General features: G+C 32.3%; 2 protein-coding genes across 2 annotated transcripts in view; both read right to left on the bottom strand.

Annotated features, from left to right (window-relative positions):
- The window catches only part of LOC115874968, a gene marked incomplete in the record, with an annotated part of 636162 nt that overhangs the window by 378052 nt on the left and 245646 nt on the right, over window positions 1-12464 (bottom strand).
- On the bottom strand, window positions 1611-3632 carry LOC115874970. Its single transcript, XM_030890277.1, has 2 exons — window positions 2566-3632; window positions 1611-2511 (listed from the first exon to the last, which is right to left on the bottom strand). The coding sequence occupies exons 1-2, from the start codon at window positions 3321-3323 to the stop codon at window positions 1686-1688; spliced, it is 1584 nt and encodes a 527-aa protein (XP_030746137.1). The 5' UTR covers window positions 3324-3632; the 3' UTR covers window positions 1611-1685.

The raw sequence follows: 12464 nt of genomic DNA, 5'->3' as shown, positions 1-12464 counted from the left end.
CACCAACACTGCCTTTGCCTTTGTTTGACTGGTTGCCTTCTTATCTATCGCATACTTCTGTTCGTCCGCGCGCTTGGTTTCAATGTCAAACGGGCGACGGCCTTTTGAAATTGCTGGGATCAGCGGAATACTGGACAATTATTTTTCTTTTCTTCATTAGTGTACTGTTTTCATTCGAACCAAGCGAAATTTATTTGTTAATATTTCTTGGTTTTCTGGCTTCTCTGCGGTATTATGGGTTCAGTGGCTTGTTACTTCAACCATCCAAATTAGTTTTTTCTCCAGGCTGGTTATTGCTTCCATATCCGTATCAAAAATTTCCATACATCTCCAATCCATTGAAATTCGAGGCAAAAAGGCGAGCGGCGTGTTTAACATTTACTCAACTGAACAAAGCTTGTGATGCTGGAAAGTTTCATCTCACTGGTGTGGTTGGTACGTGTTTCCAGACAGCAACTCATTTCTTCCTCCGACTTCTTAGTGTTGATTGTGGTATCGGCAGGTGTGATACAAAGATTCATGAAGGATTAAAGAGTAAGTACTATATTTTATTCATATCTCTAATATCTAAAACACAGAATAACAATTACGTTAATGGAGCCATTCTTCTTAATTACCTTTTGAAATATCTACAATTCATTTTGTCTTAAATATTTCTGAATATGCATTTGCTCAAAAAAATATATATTAAAATTGATAGTTCTAATTATTTCCTTAAGTTCCTTATATTTATAAAAAAAATAAAGATTTAAAATATGACTTTACTTATTGCTATTTAATTAGTCGAGCTAAGCACTTTGTATTATTATTTATATTTAAAAATAACCTCCAACTATTTGTACTTCAGCAAAATTAGAAAAGTAAGTATTTATTATAACGTTTACATTTTCTTTTCATTTAGGACGAGGGAAAAAATTATATATATATATATATATGGCGAAATTCATCAAATTCTTTCTTGAGAAACAAAAATCGTTACGTATCTTTTTAATTCTGCCTACTACATTACATGTCCTTTATGTCCTAAGTGGTGAAAGATTGTTTGGAAAAAGTCGCGTGGCTTTTAATAACATGTTTTGTCAACATGGAAACATATACAATAAATAGTCTACAAAACAGAACAACATACATACATATTGACAAAACTATCGCAGTTTATTTTTCTTTTTTATTACTAACATAAATTATAAATAATATTTGTTTCTGACTCGGGAAAAAAAATAATCAAATTCAACTGGTACCTCTAAAACAATCACGGCATTTTAAAAAAAATAATGGGCATCCTAGGCCAAAATAGTCACGTGACGTTGATACTAGGAATAAAAATAACAACAAATCAACTAACAAAATATCATCCGAGCAGTTCTTTAAGACCAGCATAGCTACACAATCTTTCCCCAGGAGCTGTAAATGTAGTAGGTTTGAGTATACTTTACCTCAGCTTACCTTGAAAGTATTTTTTTTCCTTCTTTTTTCTTATCCTTATTTTTGCTCAATGTTAGGAAATAAATGTCACCTAAAAATACTCAAAAATAAATTAGTTTCTGCCAGTCTAAGATAAGTCTAAGAAATAAGTCTTACAACTAAAAGTCAAAAAAATAAATACTAAGTTAATTAAATAGTCTTTATCAGGTCCTTTATACAATCATGCGTTTCTTGATTCTAATTTCAACTCTAAATATGACTCATAAGCATCGAGTCCAGGGAGGGTGGCTAGGGTGGATAATGATATCCTTCGCCATCTTGGCGTTTGGCCTTTTGGTCATCATATCCAGTGTCCTAGTTGTGCAAGAAATGACTTGCTGGGGTCTAAATTCATTACGAGTTTCTTCTCTTGGAACGTTTGTTTTACGATCAAAATAGTCAAACTGTCGGTTCCAACAAGGGTTGTCTAATAGACGTATACTTTTGCTTCTTATATGCGTAACTTCTTGTGTCGGAGGTATATCTTTATCTTCCACATTGTTAAAACAAAACATTGGTACACTTGAGGAGTTGCATTTCTCTTCTTCGAGAAAGAAAGGATTCCATTTTTCTATTTCATCTTCCTCGACATTGCCAGGGAGGGTATTCCACTCATCCTCAGCCGGCATAACTTCACTTGCAACAGGGAGGGCATCATCTTCCTCTACCTGTGCGAACTCTATTGCTACAGGGAGGGTATCATTCACTTCCTCTGCCTGTGCGTATCCCATTGCCACGGGGAGGGCATCACAATATTCCTCTATCCGTGCACTTTCTAAATTGAGGGAATCCAAATCGTCCTCTTCCAAAATATTCACACTATTCTCCTCTATCTCATGCTCCTCTGACACAATAAATATACCATGCATATCAGCTGTTTGTCTCTCAAACAGGGGTGGGTTTTGTTCAAAAATCCTGCTCTGGTAGTCCTCAACTAAGGGTGGGTTTTGTTCGAAACTCTTTGTCCGGTTATCTTCAATCAACTTTTGTTGTCTTCTCTCATAATTCGTATTAAAATTATATTCGTCTGTATTGTTATACCTATAGCTAGCATTAACTGTTTTATACTGATTATCATAGCTAATATTCATGCCATAGCATTTTTTATTCTCATGTCCTGATTTGCCTCTTACATTATCAATATCTTCAACCCTATGACCATTGTACGAAGAGTCATGCTCTACCTGTCTTTTATTCCTTTTTAAATCGTCTGAATTATAATTATAGTAATCATTATGTTTATAATTATTTTTACTAGCTGAATTATTTAAATTTGTACTACCTTCGTAGAAGCGGGACGAACGTGCCAACGTGTTACAATCTGAACTTCTGTCTTTTAGATCACTCAACTTGAAAATAATACTTTTTAACGTGGTAAAATCCATATCACGGCTTGACAACATATAATAATATTTGTCATAAGATGGATGCAAACCATTCTCAAAATAGTCTCTGAACTGATCAAAATTAATTTCATCATATATTTCTTGAAACATTGAAAGTAAGCCAAAGTAATAGTGTTTAATATCTTCGTTTGCATCCTGCTTACGTGAGCGCAATTTGGATTTTAGTTTTCTTATTGCTATATCACCGCCAAAATTTAAAATAAAATCTCTTTTCAGATCCGGCCAAGTTTTATGTAAATTATTTTTATTTTTCGCGTATTTTTCAAACCAAAAGACAGATGCGTGTTTCAGGTAACACTGCAAATATCGAATTTTATATGCACAATCCCAACCATTTCTATCAGTAATTTTATCGTAGTTAGAAATAAAAGACACTGGGCAATCGTACCTAGGGTCAAATGTAGGGGGTTCAACAAATTTAGGCAGAACTGGAAGTCTTTGAAATTCCATCATGAAAAATTTTAAAATAAAAAGTTTAGCTTGTTTAAAAATAATTAGTTAGAGAGTTTATGACATTGAAATATATCAAGAAATATTTAAATATAGACAAAGCCATTGGCATTTGAATGAAATTTAAACGTTAGAGAAATAATAAAACAAATGTGGATGAGAATGTACTCATATTTCAAAATAAACATGATGTGTAGGTCAGGGTGAAAACTACAGTCGTCAGCATTTTCCAGCACTTGACTTTATAAATAAATGTAATAAATAATATTCAAATAATATATAGGGTATTAAATTATTATGTGATACTTAATAAAAACTATAAAATAAAATATTCATACTATAATAGTAGATATAGGTTATTTAAATATTTATCAACTTAAATATACTAAAATTTAAAATCATTTCGTATATTTTACGAAAGCAAAAATCGGGCAATAAAATTGATATGCAAAAATTTAAATTTGACGAAAATTGCATATTGGATAATATTAATCAAAATAAAGAAACTATGTTAAAAAGCAAAAAAACTAAATATATTTGAATCAATTCAATAAGTTAAAACTAGGACATTCTTGGCATTCCCAAAATATAAAAAAAATTAAAATACATGCCTTCATCACATGTTGTGGTGGCGTAAAATATAAAAATAATTAATTAAAAAAATTACTTTAAAAGGGCTGTTTTGCAGCAGATAAAAACGACATTTCCACCACATGTCTTGATTGTGGGGAAGTATTGAAAAAAAAATATATATATATATTTGAATTAAACAAAATAAAAGAACTTTGCCTCCACTACATGTTGCGGTGGTGTGTGGGGTTTACCCGTAATTTGCATTAAAAAAGCTACTTTGACTAAAAAAGAGACTGGCGCCTCCAACACATGTCGTGGTGTTAAAGAAAGTAATTAAAATTTTGCATTCAAAAAGGTTGCTTTGATTAAAAAAAAGAGACCGGCGCCTCCACCATATGTCGCGACCTAGCTGGGGGTTGTTTGCTAGGGTCGCTATACCAGGTTCTCTCTCTCAATCAAAACAACCATTGAATAAAATACACATTTATTTAACATAAAGTTCACAGTATAATACAATTTTGGGGAATGCCAAGACTTAATGGTTTAGTTAACTAAGTACTTACAGGAACATTTTCAGTCTGCGCTGTCTTCTGCTAACGGACTGATGACGCGAATTACTAACTGTATAATACGACTCACATCGATGGGACTAACTTCTCGACTCTCTTTAGCATTACATTTTTATATTTTCTATCCCTCGTGGTCATCGCCGGTTACGTCGTTCAATCTGTTTTCGTCTAATTACATTCACCCGGCTAGTGACCATGAGGAAATCGAACTTTGTAGCCTGCGTTTGACTATCGACCCGAGATTGTTGTATTTTAATTGTTTAATTATCAATGTTATTTAAAAACATATCTGTGTCGATGTCATGCAGGTAACCGATCTCTTGGGCCTATATCAAATCGGTTTACTCGAATTATATTTTATTTACTAGGATTATATTATTTGTGTTTTTTTCCCCAATTTGATCTAAACCCAAGTTGACATCTATTTAAGTCTTGACAATATATGTAGTCAGGAACAAAATTTACATTAAACATTTATATTGAGGTCATTTATCCAGTCAATTGCCAAAGAAGTAGCGCAAAATAAGTTCTGGATGCCCCCAGGAAAGGCTCTGAGTGGACATTCGGTCAGAATGTGTTCCATCGTTTGTCGTGGGGCGCCACAGTCGCACGCATGCGCCACAGCCGCATGCTGTGTCTTCAATTTCCCATTTATTAAGCATATCACGGCATCTGCCATGACCCACCCTAAAACGATTTAGACGACTCCAGGTATGACGAGGAAGGTCCATGCCCGGGAGGGCACCCGATATATCGGCAACTAAGTTCAAGTTGCGTGTTCAATTGGTAGGTATACGTGGCGAAATAAAAGTATAAAAAAATTACCTACCTTTTAAAAATGGGCAATTTTTCAAGTTTTTTTTTTATTTTATTATGGACCAGCAGATTAAATCATATTTTGTTGTACTACTTTTTTTTATCGCAATGGTAAAATATTAAATCATTATTTTACTATTCTATTTAATTGATGGTATCATCCTTCTTCAGATGCAACGTCGACAACATTATCGAACACAACAATACAAGGTTATCCCTTTTTAAGCGATGCCTACACGAGCGGCAAAATTAACTAGGGTATTGTGGTCGACTAATCATCTATTGTTATGGATGAACTGGCGAAATAAATGCATTGCAACAGTGCTCTACGTCAGCACAAAATCGTCAGAATGACTTAGTAAACCATTTATTTTCTGTTTAAGCACACCAAAATCTTATATTATATGATATACCTCCATCTGTTCTCCACACAGACGTAATTATTAATAACTAGCGTGTACCCGCGACTTCGTCCGCATCGAATTAATCATTTGTAATGGTGATAATAAAGCAAAGCAAGAATTTCCATTAATATACAAACTGGATAAAATTTTCTCACATTTATGTCAGCATGAGAAAAATTCACAGTCCTTTACAAAGATGCAACCGGGGGGGCATTGAAAATGATGAATAAAAACGTAAAAATATGGTTAGTGTTAATATGAGTGTATTACATACATATGTTTAAATAACGAACTTAACAAAAAACAACAGATTTAAAGATTCACTGAAAAAGAAGTAATGTTAACATTAAATAAAACATTATCAATAATAATTATGCGATCGCACCTATCCGTAAAACAAACAAGCAAAAAAAATAGTTATTAACGTAATAAGGCCGATAAACAACAAATAACGGCCGGGCTGAAGTTTGTGATCCGAGGCGATAGCCGAGGATCATAAGCAGCCAAGGCCGTTATTTGTTATCGGCCGTGTTGCGTTCTAGATTTTTCGTCATACTGCAGATTTTTTAGAGCAACTAAACACCTACTATTTAATAACAAATTTTATTGAACAATAACACAAGTAAGGATAAAATACATAATGTCTTATACTAAAATTCATTTTTCATGATAATGAACATGGAAATTAAAGTGCACTTGTTGTTCTTAGAAATCTATAATCCTTCCCAGGGATTTACAGATTTTTCATAGAAGAAGATGATGCTACTGAAGAATGGCAAATATTTGTATCCACTAAAGACACATTATTTTTGGAGCTATCATGAAAAAGTTGATTTGTTATTTTCATTCTTTTGGAACTGATTTTCTATGTAAGTTTCTGCCACTGTTGAAGACTCCCATCCTCCTAGCTCCCTTTAGCGATAGTAAATCACCACCATTTTTGGCGAGCATGGTTGCTGATGATCTACGAAATGAATGCCCTGTATAACGTTCTGGATTCTCCAAGTTCAAAAATTTTGCAATTTTCTGCGGTACGCTCCCCGATGGTATGTATACCGACGATTTGCTTAACACACTTTGCCTTCTTAAACTTGTAACCAATGAAAATTTTGGATTGTCAGAGTTACGAGGACGCAGGTTGATGTATTTTTTGTATAAACCATAGGCATCAAAACGGAAGGCCCGTTTTTGGAATAAGAAATTTCCTATCTTTCTTATTTTTAGTATTTCTTAATGAGACAAGAATATTTTTCTCCGAATCTTCGAAATCATCAACTGTGAGTGACCAAAGCTCGCTGCGCCTACAAGCTCCAAGAATACCAAGCACCAATACAATTTTTTCGAGTAACCAGGTGTAATCATCGGCATCCAGTAGAAAATTATTTATGTCATTCTCCGACAGAACTTTGGCTTTTTTTGGTGAATAACCTTCGTTTTGCGCCTCAGAAACATGAACAGTTTACCAAATCTATGAACAAATATAATTTAGATGAGTATGATTAAATATCGAAGAATATAATGGCTTTTTACCTTGATATGTCGATGTTTTCATATACTCTCAACGCAAGCTTCAGCATGGATATCTTTGTCCACAGTGATGTAGGAGATACATTTCAGACATTCTTTAGCATAAGCCAGCAATACCGCTTCATTTACGCTGTTTATACTTCTATCCCGCCACTTCAAAAAAAATTGTCATATTCCCTGCTGATATCTCTCTCTGGTTATAGTCGGAAGTAAATTTTGAGTAGCCGCAGCCGCTTCCTCCTGTATTTCCAACGGAATTTCTCGCGACATCTCGCTATGGTCTATTTTCCCAATTTTTGAAAAGTCCAACTGACAATAAATAGTCATTGTTGCAGGTGACAGACGTTACGATTACCTTAGAAACTTAACGGCCGCCGGCCGTTATGATAACGTCCGGCGGACGTTATATGCATCTTTTCCATTCTGATTTTGCTTATGTTATAATAATATAACAATATAGTATGACGAAAACAAAATAACATACAAAACATTAGGTTAACATGATGACAGATCATGATCGATGACAGATAAAGAATTCTTACGGAAAGTTACACTTTACGATATAATTTTTTAACTGTTAAGGGCAAACCCCATTTAAACACAAAACTTTTTAATACCTACTACTGTATCTAAAAGACTTTTTTTTAAATTACCAAATTCTTAGCCACGCTTCTGTTTTTCTTGGCTGTTGTGCGTCACGTCACAGATTAACAGGCCCACCTTTGCACCACAAGGCGATGCTGCAGCCCACTAGGTAGACCGGTCGTAGAAATTTATGTTATACAACTTGTAGTCAATCTACACAAATATTATCAAAAATTTTTTTTTCTTTAAAAATGTGTTCAGATTTTGTAAAAGTATAAGTCAAAATCGCAAAACTTAAATTTGATATGAGTTTCTTAGTTTTTAACTAATATAGTGGCGAATTACAAAAATTCCTTTCAGTGAAAATTAATGAGTTAAATAAAATAATTTAATAAATTACTAGTTTTTCTCGCGACTACGTTCGCGTTACACCTCGAATCATTTATGCATTGATTTAAATGATTTTTACTTCTTTATAGAGCTAGTGAGCATATATAGATGTTTTTTATTTTTCATCTTTTTTTTTATTTATTAAGAGCACTAATATTCTCTTTATAGGTTATTTTTTATTCTTTGAAGGATAATTGACGAAGATATATTTCGTTATGATGTCACTAAATAAACCCTTGTATAAAATTTTATACTGTCTGGTTTATAATGTTATAGTATTGCATTTTCGTACAGCAAACTTTCATTCCCTATTCTACTCCCTAAGAATTTATAAATTTCATAAATTCGCTTTACCTTTGTGCCAATTTTATGTGTATAAACCCGAGGTCACCAAGTTTTATATAAATTTTTACTAACTTTACCCATTTGGTTGATGAATTTCAAAAATTTCTTCTAATTCTTTTTGTAGGATTTCATTCTTCTAGACCAAATAGTAAGGAATTTTCATACAACAAACTGTTCCGAGATAATTTTACTCTCTAAGATGATGAATTTCCTAAAATCGCATTGTGTAGCTAATTCACTAATGTCGTTTAAACGAACCTTTGTGCTAATATTTATGTATCTAAAGCTGACGGCATGAACTCACTCTAAAATATCTAAAAACGTAATATATAATCTAACTGACACACCACTGACAATGACAAATAATTTATTTCTGGAGGTATTGTGTGTAGGTGTTTTTCAGGTATGTTTTAGTATTTAGTCGTTTTACACAAAGAAATAGCCATTAAGCACTATAAAAATACTTCATAACAAATCTACATGCTACCTTTCATTTGAAAAAAGAATCAACAAGATTGGTAAAGCGGTTTCGGCAGGATGGATGCAACAAAATTTTTATGTATGGATTTATTATATGTATGGATTTTATGTATGGATTAAGTATTTTTCCAACATATTTACTTTGCAAATTTTTATAAATATTCAGACTCGCCAATATCGTACTCCACCGTATCCAGCCTGTTTAGCCAAACGTAGGCCGATTCCTCTTCAGCGGCGTCGTGACCCTGGCCCAAGGAAGAGTCTTGAAGACGCTCATCTGCGCATAGGAATAAGTTGACTGCGTAGCGTATTGCGTATTAATCGATTCTGAAACTTTCTATCTCGTGTATAACATGTTACGCAAGTTTATTATTTTAATCTCGATTTTAATAGATAAATGTGTGAAATGCCACCTAAATATCTTCCGCCATGATATGTTTTTACTTTTTTGTTATGGTAAAGTGATTTGTATAAACTTTATTCAATAACGTATATTTCCTTCATTTGTGATTTTTTAATTTTAAGCGAAAATTAAGTATAACATTTTAGGAAAAAGAAACACTGTAATATTTAAAAGAATAAGAAGAAATTAGTCTTATTTTGAAAGGAAAATATACAAAAAAACTCTTTCTATAGAAAAAGTCTTTATACTAACCAGAATCCGGTGACATATACGCGGTCTCACCGGAAACATTACTTATTACTTCACATAACTTGAAGAATATCTACTTTTAATAATGACCACTTCAGAAATACACCAGTAAAAACATTTATTATTTGAGATTAAAACTCGAATTAAATTATAAATATTAGTTACCTATGTTGTTATAAGCTTTTTATAGGCCTGTTTAACGACTTAATAAGTTACCTAGCGAAAAAATCTGTGCGCGTACTCTACTTCACTATTATTACAGGTTAATTCGTTAAAGAAATATGTTACACAAGTTATAAACGCTAAAATTTTAATGGTATTACTTGTGCATTATTGGCCTTATAATGTAATTTGTTGGAATTATATCTTCTTTAAATATAATTAGACATTTTAACGACTTTTAAGTTACCTAGGAAAAAATCTGTGCACGTACCTACCAGTATTGTTACAGGTTAATTTGTGAAACAAATGTGTTACATATTATTCGTGGTATTAGTGGTATTATATTGGAATCAGCTTGGCATTAGTGGGGCATTATATGAGAAATTTTGGTATTTAATTTGTATTTTTGGCATTACTTTGGCATTAGTATACAGACATTTATCAGCGGTTTACTCCTTGTAGATAATCAAAAGTTTTTGATAAAATTTGCTTTTTATGTCAGATCATTTCTATGAAAAATTACATTAGATTTTTATTAAAGACGCTGGGTAATTAAACATTGACTAATAAAGCTTTGTCCACTTTAAATAAGGGGCCACGAAATATCCCTCCTTGGAGTGTTTGGGATAAGGGGTGTATAATAAATTAATCGTTGTTTTATAATAAAAACCATAAAACATTTATTTGTGAGTAAAATAATGCAATGGTTGGTTATCTCTCCTTTATAATTAGGTGACTAAAAATACACTAAAATAATTAGAAAAAAAATTTTGTACTTATTTAGTAATTACGTCAATATTATTTAATTGACTTTCTAGTCTATTTTATTTTATGTACAAATATATTATTAAATTTTAAGCATTAAGTAATAAAATACTTTGTGGCCCTCTTAAATCGTAAGAGGTTACGAAATATACTCCTGGTTACACCCCCTTTACAGAAAACAGTGTAAGGTGTAAATAAATTGTATAATCACTGTTTTTATAATAAAAACTATAAACATTTCTTATTTGTGTGAGATTAAAAACAAAACAATGCATTGGTTAAAATAAGTACATTCAATACATATATATGTGTTATAACATAATATAGCCATTACTATTATACTATTATTATTAAAATAATATGTGTGTAACATATTTCTTTAACGAATTAACCTGTAACAGACATTTATATGCCCAGTATATTTTTGTTTAACAAACCAATCAGAAAAAATCCAAAACCTACCGTTATAGGCGGTATAAGATGATTAAACTTATATAATGACAACTACTTATCGGATAACAAATTAATTACTACTGTCAGCAAGTTCAGTTACTGTCTAGGTAGAATTTAGCTAGAGTACCTACACCTACCTATGATGTAGGTAGATTAAAGCTTATTTTGACGTTACCTCTCACTTTGGTGTCACAAGCTGAATTTTTCAGGGATGGAAGTACAGTACATCACAGTACATGATATGGGGACCCTTATTCCGAAAGTAGTACAAAATAAGACCGGGTAAAAAGGCCCGATCATCAAAAATCGATATATTAATACCACCGTATAGAGAAAACAAATACTTATTTTTTGATCCAGTACACAATAAAGTATTCGTAGGGAGTAATTTTTTATAATTATTTACAAAAAAAACATTTCCATTAGCGCTTATGACCAAAAAAAACTTTAAACATGAATAATCATTTCAATCATGCGAAAATTTGGTTTAAAAATAGATTTTTTTTAATATAACTTTCATTTAACGAAAAACGAAGGCCTAAATGAAAAAGAAACAATTTAAAAAGTTTCGCTTATGTCTTGACAAGGTATCAAAGCAAACCCCATATTTTTTGCTTTGAAACTAATAAAAGATATATCAATAAACAATTAGCGATGTAATGGTTTTTGCGCGCGCTGGCCGACTGCCGCCGCTGCGCCGAGATTTCCTATACCCTTGTATATATGACGTCATGGTGTGGCAAATGTAGCATTTTAATTCGATTTGGGCTCCCTTATATAGGATAACAGAAACATTTTCAATGTTAAAAACAATATGGCGATATTATTATATAACTTGGTAATATTTGAGGGGCAGTTTCATCTCGTTGGAATTTGACTTCCGAAAAATTCGTTTGCCAAAAATAAGCTTTTTACGTCAAGCAGTTTAAGCAGAATCGTGGTTAATCAATTACCTACCCAACTTTATAGAACACCCTGTATGATTTTTTAAAAAATTTCAAAATATGTAAAAAAACAAAACAAATTATGCGTTTTCCCGAAGACCGCGATTTCCTGCGTTTTTTTCCTTGTTTCTTTTTGTGGGGTTATGTAAAATCCAAAGTGTATGGTCATAATAGGGCTAATAATCTAGATGAGCTTCAGGTAAAAATACGAGAGGCTTTCCAAACTATTAGAATTTTTTAGAATTTAGAATGAGTGGGAGGGGGGTTAATCACTTCGACCTTACAGATCCATTGTGTCCCCCTTTCTTTTCCAAACTATTAGCCCTAATATGTTATTACGACCGCCTAGGCTTCTGTCTAGCACAAGAAGGTAGTCTTTTTGAACACTTGTTATAACTTTTTATTTAGAGTAATATTTTAGTTTTTTTTTTTATTTTATTGAGGTATTTTTTAATTTTGGAAATGAGTTTTGGGTTTAG

This window comes from Sitophilus oryzae, unplaced genomic scaffold, assembly GCF_002938485.1.
Source record: "Sitophilus oryzae breed Bouriz unplaced genomic scaffold, Soryzae_2.0 scaffold_130_pilon_pilon, whole genome shotgun sequence".
NCBI classification, from domain to species: Eukaryota; Metazoa; Arthropoda; class Insecta; order Coleoptera; family Curculionidae; genus Sitophilus; species Sitophilus oryzae.
This window is presented reverse-complemented; position numbering and strand designations above follow the sequence as displayed.